This window comes from Carex rostrata, chromosome 17, assembly GCF_964058835.1.
Source record: "Carex rostrata chromosome 17, lpCarRost1.2, whole genome shotgun sequence".
Taxonomy (NCBI): Eukaryota; Viridiplantae; Streptophyta; class Magnoliopsida; order Poales; family Cyperaceae; genus Carex; species Carex rostrata.
In genome coordinates, this window is record NC_135934.1 from 9403132 (window position 1) to 9418610 (window position 15479).

A 15479-nucleotide genomic window follows, 5' to 3' on the forward strand; every position below is an offset into this window, starting at 1 on the left:
TTACATCCCAAAACAAACATATCATCATTTCATTTTTAAAAGTTTCAAACATAAACCCAAGATCTTACGAGCATGTCAAATTCAGTTTGCATTCAGTGGCTGCACTTTACTAAATTAATGTAATATATATAGTTGTATACCACAACATAAGGAATGCAATCTGAAAAGATATAAATAAAGTATTTACCTCAATCAAGAATGCGGCATGAATGGTCGAATTCCATCGAGTTATGCAGTCTAAAGTCAACCCTCTTTTAGATGGTAACTGCTCGCATTTAAGATTTGGTTGAAGGTTTGGAGTCGCGGGCCACTAGAAGTTATATACCGCATCAACTCTCTAATTTTTGTCAAAGCCTCCCGAATGATCTCCATACCATCTTGCACCATAATATTTAAGATGTGGGCCCCACATCTCATGTGCATGTCTTCACCTTAAAAAACATTCTTATCCCAAAATATGTATTCCAAATACGACATTGCATTATTGTTGGCTGAACAATTATCAAGAGTTATTGTGAACATCTTCTCATCCAACTTCCACTGAAAGATAGCTTTTCTAATCGTTTCTGCAATGTTATGACCCGAGTGTGGATAAGGTATTTGATCGAAAGAGATAACCTTTTTGCGAAGATTGAATCCCTTATCGATATAATGTGTCGTTAGGCACAAATATCCCAAATTGATACTTGAAGTCCAAATATCAGAAGTAAATGACACGCGGGAACCTAATTCTTTAAACTCGTTCAATGATACCCCCTTTCCTGCCTTAAACACCTCTACAACATCATTCCTCAAAGTCTGACGCCCAACAGCTCTATACTCGGGTCGTAGTGATTTCATAGTTGGTTCCCAAAACTGACTTTCAATAACCGAAAACGGTATCTCGGCATCTATGAACAGCATTGTCATGAGATCACGGGTCACATTGGGATCATACTTGAAACTAGAAAAGTCATCTCCTTTACCCGATGAGAACATCTCCCTTGCTTCCTTGTTGATTTGTTTGCATACATCTTTAATATGCCGATTTAGGTGAGAAGTCCCCAAAGTAGGACCGTGAGCTAACACTTTAGAGCAATGTATGCACACAACTGAGCCGTCTCATTTTCGCTCGAAATGATCCCATGCATTGGATCTCTTTTGTCTTTTTCGGTTTTGCCTGACTCCTATCGATACACTTTGAGAATCTCCAACATCAGGGTTTGCTTGCGAATGAGATTGAGACATTAACTCTACAAAAAAAGTTTCATCTATTGATTAGTTTTAATTTAAAGAGGTAAAACAACAAGCACCAAAAAGAGAACTTTATTTATAATTCACACCAAAAAGAGAATTTTATTGAAATGCCCAAAGTAAGGAATTGAGAATTTCATATATCTACAAATGACCAAAACCAAAAATTCTTATTGCAGCATTCCTCAAACCTTGAATAAGAACTGAAAAAAAAATAACATAACATTACTTAATTGAAGTATAACTGAATTACATTGTGTCATTGATTAGAAAGCTTCTTCTACTGCAGGTCTGTCTCTAAGATCAATCTACACATGCAAAATACAAATTAGAAATTGATACTTTTAGGGAGGCAACAGAAAAGGCTTCAATGCTTTTGAGGAGTATACATGAAATTGCCCCTATATTTAATTTGGTAGCATAAGAAATTAAGGATTCAATGCTTTCTTACACCATCTAGTACCAATCAGTACCACTCATAAATTTATGGATTGTCATTGCTTGTGTACTAACCAGTGCCACTTTTTTTGTAAAGTTATGTATTTTTTGTAAATAATTTCAACTCGCAAGTACCAGAAAGGGTAAATTCGTAACTTCAATTGCACAATTTGCTCAAAATGTTATTACCATTAGGCCAAAATTGGAAACTTACATTTGTTGTGGTTGCAAGAGCTAGAACTATTATTTCCTTGTTTTGCCTAAAGACCGAATTTGTCAGTCGCTCATTTTGCAATTGTAAGCTGTCAAAATAAGAATCAAGACATAATTTATTACCAATAATTAAAATTTTGTGAATTCTTGTAAGATTTTTGCACAGATTTTTGTGAGAAATTTAAAAAAAATTGAGGAATACTAGACAGCAATAAACAACTGGTATAGAATCTGACTAGAACAGTACCAAGTCCATGGTACCAGTATAAATCTAGAATATGCTTTTTTTAGAACCCCTGAGTTACTAATCAGGTACAAGGAAAAATGGTAACTGCACAAACTGAAACCACGAATGCTTTCTGGTACCATTTTATCAGTATCAGAGGTAAGAGGATCATGAAGATTATAGACATAGAGTAAGCTTAAATTGACCTGAATTAATGTATAATATCAAGATCCTCACAAAACCCACAAAATAAAATCGTAACTTAAGTAGCTCAGAGAGAGAGAAAGAGAGGAGAGGATAGGAGAGGAGAGAGAGAGCACCTGAGAGAAGAGAGACGGAGGCGACGGAGAGCGACAGAGTGAGAAGCGAAACTGAAGAGCGTCGGCTGCGTTGCTGAGAGTTCTACCGAGAAGAGAAGAGAAGCGAAATTGTTCGGCCCGTGAGCTCGGCTCGGATCAGATCTCTCGGTAAGAAAACAAATATCTATTTCCGAGTTCGAGCCAAGTTCGGGCTCAAACTCAAATTGAGCTCGGCTCAGTTAGGCCCATTCAAGGGTCCAACTCAAAACCCATGAGCCGGCCCGGCTCATTTAGCAGGCCTATGTGGCGGATGCAAAACTGACTCCACCGAATTCTAGAATCGGTATAGGTTGTGTTTTCTTGCTACACTGATTTCTAGAATTGATGGAGGTTAATTTTTTAATTTTCAACCATAAAAGACATAAAAGGCTTGTTACATTCAAATAATTAAAATAAATTCTATTTAAAAAAAAAAAATCCTCTCCATGTCTAGCCCGACGACTACTGGAGTACTGGCCACGTTTCTACGACGAAAAAGAAATATGTTCACAAAAACCCTCCAATAATAATCTCTTTCTTTCTCACTCCTCCCCACCGATGCCTCTTTTTTCGGGAAATCGACGTGGCTTCGCCTCCAGCCTCCTCCCCACCACCTCCGCCCGGCGAAAACCCACTCCCTCTTCTATCCGCCGCCGCAGCGCCACGCAATCCTTCTCCCCCTCCTCCACCTTCTTCACCATCGGTCTCCTCGTCTCCGTCTTCCTCTTCTTCGCCTTAGTCATCAGATACGGCGTCCCCGGATCCTTATCCAACCCTAGCCCCCCCGCACAGCGCCTCATCCGCCGTCCCCCGATCCGACGCCACCCACTTCCCATCAACTCCGGCGGGGGTGATGTTGGATCCGCCAGAGTGGACATCACGACCAAGGATCTGTACGATCGGATCCAGTTTTTAGACGTCGATGGTGGAGCGTGGAAGCAGGGGTGGCCGGTGAAGTACAACGGAGACGAGTGGGGTGGGGAGAAGCTGAAGGTCTTTGTAGTGCCTCATTCGCATAATGATCCCGGCTGGAAGCTCACCGTAGAAGAATATTACGAGAGGCAGTCGAGGCATATACTCGATACAATTGTGGATTCACTTTCCAAGGTGAGTAGTATTTTATGCAAACCAGTGAAATTTTGTCTGGTACATAACTCTGTCCAAAATAGCATCTGAAAGATGCGAAAACTGGCACCGGTAATTACCAGAAAGCAGTGCTGGGATATGTTTCCAAAAATCTCAGACTTTTGGTTATTTAACGCATATATGGAGGTTTTAAGGTTTCCTTTTCTGGTTTTAGGATAGTAGGCGCAAGTTTATATGGGAAGAAATGTCGTATCTGGAGAGATGGTGGAGAGATGCATCTGATCAAAGAAAGGAGAGTTTTGCAAAGCTGGTCAAGGATGGTCAACTGGAGATTGTTGGAGGTGGTTGGGTTATGAATGATGAGGTATTTTTTTTTACCTGTTTATCGAGCATTATATGGATGTAAATTTCAAATGTTCACTGATGTGATCCAACATATGAATCATCTCCTACATTTTCTTATTTCGTGTATGTGGTCTACATAAGTTGTAGCAATAGTTTACCAATTTATACCAGTTACATGAACTTATTTATATTGTATTTAGCTTTGGTTGGGTTTCTGGAAGATTTACCTTGTCTATGATTTAACTACGAGAAGCTAAGAGAATCTCACAGAACCTATAAGATTCCGATTCTCAGATTCAGCTGACTGGTGTAGACCCCATATGTGATCGGTATATCATTGTGCTCGAACCTGATCAGTACACAGTAGTACAGTTATTAAGCCAGATAGAAACACATTTACATTTCTATGGTTGCCTGCAAACTGTGTTATTAAAAAAAAAAAAAAAATTAACTTCTCTCCGTTTGTTGATGCAGGCAAACTCGCATTATTTTGCAATCATCGAGCAGGTATGCTGTTTTTCTGGCCCATTTTAAATTGCAAGGACAATGTTGTAAGTTCTAGTTGGAAGGGAAGTGATAACCTGGATTGTTAAGATTACTAGATTCAGTCTTAGTGTTATGTTACATATAAAATCATCTGTTCTGCATGTTTTTTGATTGCCTCTTCATCTATTAACTGCCACTGTAACATGTCTCTGTAGTCCTTTTAACCTTCTGAGAGTTAAGTTACTTAAAATCCCTGCAAACTTCAACCGGTGGACACTGTAACTGACAAATCATAGACAAAAACTATCAAGATTTTTTTTTAATTGTCAGGGGTTTTAAAAAAAATCTCCTTACCTTTCGCATTACACCCGAAAAAATGCTTTTGGTGCATGAAAGATGTAAATTTAATAAAGTCTCAATCAGACAAAGGCACTTAGCAATTGTGGAATATTGTATTTCTGTGCATAAGTGGATTAAACAAGCAAAAAACACTATGTCTATTACAAAACCATTACAGACATTCAGACTCTTTTTGTAATTACGCTTTTGTTCAATCTAACACACGAACCCATTTTCTCTTGTACCATACTGGTACAAATCTTGTTCTATATTCTCCATATTACTTTGGTGACAACTATTCTCTTTGAAATCATTTCAGATGATGGAGGGTAACGCATGGCTAAACGAAACTCTCGGGTTTACCCCAAAAAACTCCTGGGCAATTGACCCGTTCGGCTACTCAGCCACCATGGCATACCTCCTACGACGCATGGGCTTTAAAAATATGCTAATCCAGCGTACCCACTATGAGATCAAGAAGGAACTTGCTTCGAAGAAAAACCTAGAATATGTCTGGAGGCAGAGCTGGGATAAGGCCGAAACCACCGATATTTTCGTTCACATGATGCCTTTTTATTCGTATGATATACCCCACACATGCGGGCCCGAACCAGCAGTCTGTTGCCAATTTGACTTTGCCAGGACGCGTGGGTTTGCATATGAGTATTGTCCGTGGCATATAAACCCTGTTGAAACGACCCGTAGTAATGTCGGCGAGAGAGCTACTTTGTTATTGGATCAGTACAAGAAGAAGGCAACCCTGTATCGTACCAACACTCTGTTGGTTCCTCTTGGTGATGATTTTCGCTATGTCAGTGTTGAAGAGGCAGAAATCCAGTTCCGCAATTATCAGTTTATATTTGATTACATCAACGCGCATCCACATTTGAATGCAGAGGTGCAGTTTGGGACCCTGGAAGACTACTTTCAAGCACTCAGGAGCAACGTGGAGCGGGTTAACTATACCCGATCCGGTGAGCTTGGATCTACTGAAATTAGCGGTTTCCCTTCTCTTTCTGGTGATTTCTTCACCTATGCTGATCGAAACCAGGATTACTGGAGTGGGTACTATGTGTCTCGCCCGTTCTTCAAAGCTGTTGATCGAATCCTTGAACAGACGCTCCGTGCGGCCGAGATGATGTCGGCTTTAGTTCTTGGTTACTGTCAAAGAAACCCCTGCGGCAGATTATCTGTAAATTTTGCACATAAGCTGACAGCTGCAAGGAGAAACTTGGCGCTTTTCCAGCATCATGATGGTGTGACTGGGACTGCGAAAGACCATGTGGTCACGGATTACGGGACCCGCATGCACACCTCCTTGCAGGACTTACAGGTGTTCATGTCACGAGCAGTTGAGGTGCTCTTGAGTGACCTCCATGATAGGTCAGATCCAAATTTGTTGTCTAAATTTGAGCCTGAGCAGACCCGAACTAAGTATGATGTGCAACCAGTGCATAAAGTAATGGATCTGCGAGAAGGAGAGGTGCAATCAGCTGTCTTTTTTAATCCATCGGAACAAACCAGGGATCAAATTGTGATGGTGGTTGTAGCATCATCTGAAGTGGCAGTTTTGGATTCAAATGGGACGTGCTTGCCAAGCCAGATTTCACCCGAGTGGCAACATGACGGGAGGACGATAAGTTCAACTGGACAACACCGTCTCTACTGGAGAGCTTCAGTTCCTCCCATGGGACTGGAGACGTACTTTGTTTCTCGTGGCAGCGGTAGGTGTGAAAAGGCTACACGCTCTTTGTTAAAAGTATCTGCTAAACCAGGCCAGTTCTCCTGTCCAAAGGGATACAGCTGCTCGGCACTGGATGGTTCCAGTACTGAGATCAGTAACAAGAGGTACACACTCACCTTTGACATAGACCATGGGCTTCTTAAGAAAATTCATGATACAAATGGCAAAGAAACGGTGTTAGATGAAGAAATAGCCATGTATAGTAGCGTAGATAGCGGTGCCTACCTGTTCAAGCCAGATGGAGAAGCACAGCCCATTGTAGAGAAAGGCAGTCACCTCGTAATTTCTCAAGGGATACTGGTTCAAGAGGCATATTCGGTACCAAAATCAAAATGGGACAGTTCACCAGTATCACACAGTACACGGGTTTATTCTGCTGAGAATACGGTACAAGAATTTATCATTGAAAAAGAATACCATGTTGAGCTACTTGGCAACGAATTTAACAATAAAGAATTAATTACACGGTTCAAGACAAATATTGACAACCATAGGATATTTTACTCTGACCTTAACGGATTTCAGATGAGTCGAAGAGAGACTTACGATAAGATTCCTTTGCAAGGGAATTACTACCCAATGCCATCTCTGGCCTTCTTACAAGATTCATCAGGTAACCGCTTTTCGGTACACTCAAAACAGTCATTAGGTGCCGCCAGTCTTAAAAATGGTTGGTTAGAGATAATGTTAGATAGGAGGTTAGTACGTGATGACGGCCGTGGCCTTGGTCAAGGGGTGATGGATAACCGACCGATGAATGTCATATTTCATATAATTAAGGAGAAAAATATTTCAGCCCTGCCAGATTCTCATATTTCAATGATTCTCCAACCATCTATTCTCTCACATCGAGTTGGGGCCCACTTGAATTATCCCATGCATGCTTTCATCAGCAAGAAACCGCAACCCCTCGAGAAAGCATCAAAAATTGAGGGAAAAACATTTTCTCCTTTAGCTACGTCTCTACCATGCGACTTGCATATAGTGGGTTTGAAGGTGCCTCAACCGCTTAAATTTGGCCAATTGTCGGAGTCGAGGTTTGCAATTATCATGCAAAGGAGGGGTTGGGACGGGTCATACTGTAAAAGAGGTCACTTGTCATGTACAAATTTAGGTGATGAGCCGGTGAATTTGTACTACTTGTTCAAGGAGCTGGCGATTTTGGGTGTGAAGCCGACTTCTTTGAATCTATTGCATGATGATACAGAGAGGCTCGGTTATATTGAACAGGTTGGTGATGTGGCACAAGAAGGGAATGTTGTTATACCTCCCATGGAATTACAAGCTTATAAGTTCGATATACAACCACAACAATGACGTAGGAGGGTGGGGGGTACGTGTTCCCTGTATTAATTAGGTATTCCTCATGCTACTCGACTCCACGGGGGAACGGAAATGGTTGGAGGAGAGAATAAATGAGAAAAGAAGTTGCTCAATTTTATCGTTAGCTTGGATTGCGCGGCCATCTGTGTTGTAGATTGTAGATGTATTTGCATATTTTTGTGTTGGAGATGTCTAAATCTTTTGCTGTACTGTAGTAACCGGAAGAAATTTTTGTTATTAGACAAAATTAGATTTTTTTTTTTTGTACAAGATAATATTTTTGCCATGGTTCTGTAAATGCCTGTTTAGCATGCACTTTGCGCCTTGTATTGCATCGACGCATCTACAACAATATTTGTTCTCCCGTTGTTTCTGTTGACTTTTGGACAGTGGGCCCATGGAAATAAGGTAAGGGTGCAAATATCCGAATCCATATCTGAAAGCTTGATATGGATATCCGAATATGCGTATGGATACGGATATAGTTTTAAAATTTTAATTATCTGTATCCAAATAGTAAATATATACTTATAAAGTTTAATATATATTATGAAAATAAAAAGTGGATATCCATATCCGTATACGATTAAAATCCAATTCGTATTTGTAGCCGCTTTTATATGGTTTTATCAATATTTGATTTGTATCCGATCCGTTTGCACCCCTAATATAAGGATATTGATATTTGAGCAAGGCAATAGTACTTTGCAATGTGCATATTGGTCTATACTATAAATTTATATCTCCGTTTTCAAAGTTCAAACCATCAATTCATGATTTTCATATGAAAATATACTTATGAGTTAAATTTTACATTTTATAGAATTTTTTTTAGCCTTTTTGTTAGATGGATAAAAAATCGCTACTTTTGAGTGGTCCAAAAATTTTAGATCAAATGATTTTTCACTTATCTAAAAAAATGGCAAGTAAATTCTAATAAATATAAAATTCAATCTCTAAGAATATTTTAAGAATATTTTTATATGTAGATTATGTTAAATAGTTCAGATAACCATTTGAAATTTAAAATTTAAAATATGAACTTATAGGGAAAACTTACGTCCAAATTGTAAAGTATTAATAATATAAAACAAATTCAAGGAGGCTGTATTATATATACTAAACTCAAAGATGGGTTTATTATTATAAACAAAATTCTTGCTGGGTGCATTACCATAAGAAAATTTCTAAATGTTTGGGTTGATCAACAAATTCATGATTCGCGCATTACTAGAAACAAAATTCGGGCTATGCGTATTATTATAAACATAATTTGCCCTAGTTATTTCTCTAAACAAAACAAAATTCCGGTACTTTATTGTTATAAACAAATTCATATAGAAACCAGACCTTTCAGTTATGAAGATCAAATATGAAACTCAAAATGTCCGAACCAAGCCCGTTTCACGAAGAGACTATCCGATTAATCAACCGGCCCGGGCCCCGTTCATTTTTGTCCGAACAAACTTGTTTGGTCACAGACATTGAACTTAATGATTGAATTTTCTTATTCTACGGTTTGACACAAATTACATTTGATCTTTTTTTCTTTGTTTTCTTCTATTAAAATATTATAAATAAAAGGACAATTCTACAGTTTGACTCAAATTGCATTTGACATTTTTTATTTTCTTCTATTAAAATATCATAAACCGAATAAAATATGTTACAAATCATTGCATATTTGAGTAAAGAACTCGTTGTAATGTAAATGCTAGCCATTGGAGATTTAATAACAATTTCCTTAATGAAAAGAAAAACAAATACAAAAAGAATTCACAATAAAGGCTTTAATAGAAAGGATGTATAGTGATTACTGATTAACATGGCAACTGATACAAGTTTCTAACGACTGAACCGACAACCTTAAGTTTTTTACTAATAATGAGCAGATTAAACAAAAGACAGTATACTTTGACTAGCAAGCGGTAACCAAACAAAAACACAAAGTTTAGACTGACGAGATACAAAAGCAAAAAACATTCAGTAAAAAATATCTTTGGCATTCTTCACTTAGTCAAAGGGCCATTATATAACAAATTGCATTTGAATCCAACACAGAGTAATATGAAACCAATACTTATCTGAAATTGTGACATACCTATACAAGTAATTAAAAAATTAAACACTAGACTAATTAGCTTAAAATAGGTCTGATATGAGGGTTTAACAAGAAAGAAGGTAAGAAGAGACAGGGCAGAACTGTCATTTGCACAGTATTTTCAGATTTTCAGAAGTCCAATTTTGAAATTGCCTAGAAAATAGTAGAAAAATCCAAATGATGAAAAATTTGACTCTAAATCATTAGTTTTTCTGTGCTTTATTTAACTGTTTAAACAGATTTTTGGTTTGGTCTTCATATCAGTTTGCACTGACTGATCTGTCAAAAGGGGTTATTTGTGGCTGTTCAACTGGGCTCTCAATTGGGCTCGGAAAAGGTTTCTCAACCGGGCTGCTCATTAAACATGAATTGTATTTTAGTTCAGTTATTGTTCAGGTTCAGTCTGTGACCAGTCGGTACTTCTTCTTTTGAATTAAATCTGAACTAGATATTAAGTCCATTTATATTACAGCCCGTTCAAACTTTGTTCAATTCTTGTCCGGCCCGATTGTCTATGGACAAAACTGTCCAATTAGAAGCCCTATTTTTACTCAAAATTATAAGGTTCAAGTACATAATTTTTAAAAAATAATGAGTGTTAATTAACTCTATGTCGTGAAGGCAGCTCTGTCTCTATACAGGTATTACAATACAAAATTATAATTATATATTAACCATAAATAAGTTCCCATATTTTGTGTATTAGCCAAAGGTACTTACGATCTAGTTATTACTAAAATCAAAATTAATTATTGCTCTATTACTTGATACACAATTCATGACACTACTATAAAAAAAGTTTCATTGTATTTTAACGATCGAAGCTATCATGATACCGTAAACAAAATATAACCCATCTGCGTAACTATCAACGAAATTCCACCTTTCTTTATCACACACAATAAACACAATTCCACCTGTATTACTAAATACAAATTTTAATTTGTCTCTATTACTGGAAGTAAAATACAAAATTTTGTTTTCACTTCAAACAAAAAGTAGTTTTCTGTATATTACTTTGTTTGTTAAAAATCATTTACGAGGGGTCGCTCTCTAATCTGGCTTCATATATAATAATAGTTCCATCACGCCTCCGTACTTTTCCGGTTTACAAAGTAACACCGAACTACCAATTAATTAATATCGGTTAAATCAACTGAGATTTTCATATATATATGAGTGAAAACAAAAAACACAACAATCTCTTCTTATATCGAATGAAATAAATTAAAGACCACATGTATTAACTATGTACAACACGACCACATTACAAGCTTTCTCCTGCTCTAAAATAACAACAGCACAAGACAGCAACTCTTTGTAAGCAAAATATCACTTGACAGATTCTCGGTCCCCTGTTTTTTCCCAAAGCTAAAAACAAAACAAGGAAAGACCAAAATTATTATCCCTCTAAATTAAATTTCACATGTCGCTCGATAGTTTACCATACGTCGGTAGCATTGCGCGCAAAAAGGCCTCTAGATGCTCTTTTGTGCTTCCTTCCAATCCCCCATTGTAAAGAGTATTGTTATCTTATCCAGCTCTGAAGTAAACAAAAATTAAGGTAAATATTTTTGCTAGAACCAAGTGTGTGTGTGTGTGTGTGTTGGGTGGTGGGGGGATCAAGGGGCATCTCTAGGGTGTAGACGGGTCTGGTATTACCCATACCCATACATATGGCCATATCCAATAAGCCAATGAAAAAAAAAAGAACTTTACCTGCACCTGTCTTATCAAATACAATACAGGACGGATAAATGGATAAAAAGGTACCATTGACACCCCTAAATCCTAATCAAGGGTCAACTCTGTTGTAGACAGTAAAATTATGACAATGAACTGCAAATATCCAAATTATTTATTTACCTAGTTTTTAGAGAAGAGCTTGATTCAGATTTCTTGCTTTCTCTCGCAACTGCACCTCCTGTGAGTTCACTCTCTCCAGTACTGCCTCTCATGATTTGTGGGTTTATCTCAGCCAACGGATTGACCACAAAACCACCACCCTGCTGCGCAAAACGCTGCCGGTCCCACTTGTAAGAGGATCGGCTTTCCCCCGTTTCAGAGACTGAGAACCTAGACGAGTATCTACCTTCATTTCTTCTCCAGTATTTCGCGCTGAGAAACTCAGTGCCAGGTAAGCGGCAACATGTGTACGCTTCATTGTCGTTAGCATTAGAATTTCTTCCAGAAGACAAATCGCGTGAAATTTCATCGAGCGCCATTTCTATGCCATGCACACGTGTCTCTAGCGAGTGAATCCCGTTCTGTGAGGTACCCATAAATTTCTGCATAACAATATAATGTAATGCATTATTATTATTTTATAATTTTGGTATATGCCAAGGAGATGTCATGTTACATCAGCTGACAGCAGAGTAGATGAGAAGGTTCACCAAAAAATAAGATACACCAAATTTTGAGCAGAAAAGGCATATCAAGTGATTATTGGAAAGCTGTTGTTGCTTAAATTAGTATTTTGATGCCACATTTGTTGAGCGGTTGGGGATTTTGACCATTTGTGCTTTTGCTTAAAACTAATATCTGAAAGGAATTATTAATAATGAAATAAAACAATTAAAGTTGATGTTCAAGTTCATGTGACTAGACAATAAGACTTGTGACTAGGTCACACGCCAGAAGTGTTTGGACCAAAAGTGCCAAAACAAATAGTGTCACGCCACTAATCCTGCCCCAGTGTTAAACGGAGGTTTTATTTAATACCCAGCTAAGAAAACATGATTTCATTAGTGCAGCAGCTAAGTTGGCTGAAATAAGAAATACTTGATTGTTTTTAATAATTCTTCTACAATATTTAAAAAAAAAATTCAACGCAGCTGGATCTGGACTGACTGGCATTATATTTGCTAATGAGAATATTTGAATATAAACATATTCGTAATTACAATTTTAAGTTTGTTCTTCATTTAATTAAATAAATACAACTTTATTTTTCAATGCGAAAATAAAATCTGGCCAACTGTTATCACTAATTAGTAGAAGTATTCATATAACTAATAACAGCAGTTTTAAATGAAAGCAATTGCCAGATAAGAGCTAAAAAAATTTCTTTTGACAAAAAAAGTAAGAAATTATGTAAATTGAACAGCCAAAGTCAAAAGGTAAAAAAAGGTAATACCTGGAGAAGATCAAGTAGGTTTGTCTGCTGTGCCTCGATCTGAACCAACTGCATCCGAATTTTCGACAGATCACCGTCCTCCTTCTGTCCTCCATTTATCCCTTTAGTCTCCCCCTCCAGTTCACTGTTTTCCTCGTATGGCACCACTCTTGCACTTGACTTGAACCCGGTAACCCGGGTTGCCTTCTCCTCATAACTCCTTTCCTCAGCAACAACCTTCAATGGTGTTTTAGAAACTGAGATTTCAATCTTACAGTCAGACTTGCGGGATAATGTAGGAGAGACCCTTTTGTTATTTCTCCCATTGGTTACAACTGGCGATGGAGGTGATCGACTGAACTGTAGCCGTCGATTTCTCGTCACAACTGGAGAGGTTGATCGGACCGAATTCGACGAGCTGAGAGGGGCTGGTGTGTATCGACCGTCACTTGAGCTACCTGTGAAATTTTAGAAATTGAAAAAAAAAAATTATAAAACTGTATGTGTTGGTGAAATTAAAGAACTTTTGGTCATGTGCATGAAAGAGGAAACACCAAATATATATAATTCCAAAACTAGAAAAGAAGAATAATGAGTATTTCCTTGAATTACAAATTATGTTTGTTAAATTTCAACTAACAAATATGGAGAACACGTTGTAAAAAAAAAATCCGAAAAAAATTCCATTTTTCAGAATTTCTTTTTTTTATTATTTGTTTACCATTTTAAACAGTGATTTTCAAAAATCCAAAAAAAATAGTAAAAAATTTCCAAAAAAATTTAAAATTTGATCTCCAAGCACATTTCAATTTCAATATGGAGAACACGTTGAGCACTTCAAATTGATTATTTGGACTTCGAAATCACAAAACCCACTTGGTACATTAGCCAACCCCTCTCTCTTTCTCTCTCTCTATATATATCCCAACTACCAAAATAATATATATGTGAAAGAAAAATAGAAAAGAAATCAGTAAGTAAGATTTAAGTAAAATTAAGACAGAATGGATATAACCTTTAACTGGAGATCTAGATTGCAACTCGGCAGCAGCATCATTAGAATCGTCATCAATAACATCAGGTATCTCCTTCCACAGATCCAGCATTCGATTCATCGAATCCCTCACAATTTTTACCTGCATTGTATGAATCTCAGATCAAACCTAAAGATCCAAACATAACATGTACAAAAAGTATCAGATCCAACCAGTGATTATTAAACAGACCTTATCAAAGCGCCTGGATTCGAAGGAGGAGATGCAAGAGGTCTTGAATCCGACCAAGAGATCTCTCTGCGCTGCAGCAAGAACAGAGAGCGTCTCTGAGGAAGCCTTCCTTGCTGCCCAATCCTCCCAAGCAAGTGCCTCAACCAGGCATGGCACCAGAAGAGAAGTGAGGGCTGACGTGGAGGCCCCACCAGCCGCGACAATACTCCCGAGCAGAGATATCAACGCTGCTTTTGCCTTGAAGGCGTTGCTCTTGAGTAACTTAACGAACTTGGGGACCAGTTTCTGGAGATAGATAGCCAATTCAGGGCAATGAGGTGACTTGGCATCTACAGCCGCGGCCAGACAGAGCGCGGCCGTGAGTTGCGCGTGATGATCCTGCTCGTGCAAGAGCGCGTCGCACACTGGGCGGAGGACGGTGGTGAGGAAGACGGAGGAATCGGTGGCGGAGGAGATGGAGCGAACGGCGTCGACGCACGCAAGTCGGACTGAGGAGTCGGGGTCTCGGAGGCGGCGGAGGGCGGAGGAGAGCATGCGGGGTAGGATAGGGGAAAGAGTGTCGCGGGAGTGGGAGGCGGAGATGAGGGAGAGAAGGCGGAGGGAGTGGCGGCGAAGAGGGGTCTTGTCGGAGGGGCGGGCGTCGGAGATGGCGGAGATGAAGGGCGTAAGGTGGTCAGGAGAGAGAGAGCGAGCGAGGGAGTCGAGCTCTCGAACAGCCATGGCCTCAGTGTCACGGTCTGAGAGCTTGTTCATGCACCGGTTCACGCGCTGCCGCACTCCATCTGACGACATCCTGCTCTGTCTTCTTCTCAGGCGATACGACTTTGTATATTATATATATAATTTTGGTTTTAAAGGGAAAAGGGAAGAGAAATGTGGGGTAAATATTTAAGGGAGAGGTGGAGGGAAGGGAGGGTAAGAGGAGAGAGGTATCATTTTGTGCATTTGCATTTTCATTTTCATTTTGAGAAGGGAGAAGAGAGAAAGGAGAAAGAAAATGGAGAAGCGAGACAGAGACTGATGCGGGGGAGAGATTGGATTATAACTTTATAAGGGGAAGGTGGTCCAGTTCAGTGGGTAAATATTTTAACAGAGCTGCTTTCGAGTCATGCAGTACACGGACTATAGAATCAAAACAGCGCTCATATGATTTGTGCTCTGTTTGAAACCAAAACTACTCTGTTACAATCTTTACCTGGTTCAGTTGTGGTGTGGAAGGAAGGTAACAACTGGGTGTGATGGTGAAATCATGGAAGGTAAAAG

General features: G+C 38.7%; 2 protein-coding genes across 3 annotated transcripts; one reads left to right on the forward strand and one right to left on the reverse strand.

Moving 5' to 3' along the window:
- The first annotated feature begins 2919 nt into the window (after nt 1-2919).
- GMII (golgi alpha-mannosidase II) lies at nt 2920-8057 on the forward strand. 2 transcript variants are annotated; one of them, XM_078318465.1, is made up of 4 exons: nt 2920-3555; nt 3749-3898; nt 4354-4386; nt 5024-8057. In XM_078318465.1, the coding sequence occupies exons 1-4, from the start codon at nt 3007-3009 to the stop codon at nt 7763-7765; spliced, it is 3474 nt and encodes a 1157-aa protein (XP_078174591.1). In that variant the 5' UTR covers nt 2920-3006; the 3' UTR covers nt 7766-8057. The 2 variants fall into 2 exon arrangements, with proteins under 2 accessions (XP_078174591.1, XP_078174592.1); XM_078318466.1 differs by having other exon boundaries at nt 3416-3555; nt 3754-3898.
- Nucleotides 8058-11080: 3023 nt separating this feature from the next.
- Nucleotides 11081-15237, reverse strand: LOC144567984 (TORTIFOLIA1-like protein 3). Its single transcript, XM_078318195.1, has 5 exons — nt 14217-15237; nt 14006-14126; nt 13012-13448; nt 11739-12160; nt 11081-11415 (listed from the first exon to the last, which is right to left on the reverse strand). Exons 1-5 carry the CDS (start codon nt 15006-15008, stop codon nt 11406-11408), a joined length of 1782 nt encoding a protein of 593 aa, XP_078174321.1. The 5' UTR covers nt 15009-15237; the 3' UTR covers nt 11081-11405.
- Between the last annotated feature and the right edge of the window lie 242 nt (nt 15238-15479).

Excerpts from the sequence above, each read along its gene's own strand:
- LOC144567984 (XM_078318195.1), bottom strand. The coding sequence starts at position 15,008 with ATGTCGTCAGATGGAGTGCGGCAGCGCGTGAACCGGTGCATGAACAAG. Across the intron at positions 13,449-14,005 it reads ATCTAGATCTCCAGTTAAAG|GTAGCTCAAGTGACGGTCGA; the intron begins GTTATATCCATT and ends AAAATTTCACAG. Across the intron at positions 12,161-13,011 it reads ACCTACTTGATCTTCTCCAG|AAATTTATGGGTACCTCACA; the intron begins GTATTACCTTTT and ends ATTGTTATGCAG.
- GMII (XM_078318465.1), top strand. The coding sequence starts at position 3,007 with ATGCCTCTTTTTTCGGGAAATCGACGTGGCTTCGCCTCCAGCCTCCTC. Across the intron at positions 3,556-3,748 it reads TTGTGGATTCACTTTCCAAG|GATAGTAGGCGCAAGTTTAT; the intron begins GTGAGTAGTATT and ends TTCTGGTTTTAG. Across the intron at positions 3,899-4,353 it reads GTTGGGTTATGAATGATGAG|GCAAACTCGCATTATTTTGC; the intron begins GTATTTTTTTTT and ends TTGTTGATGCAG.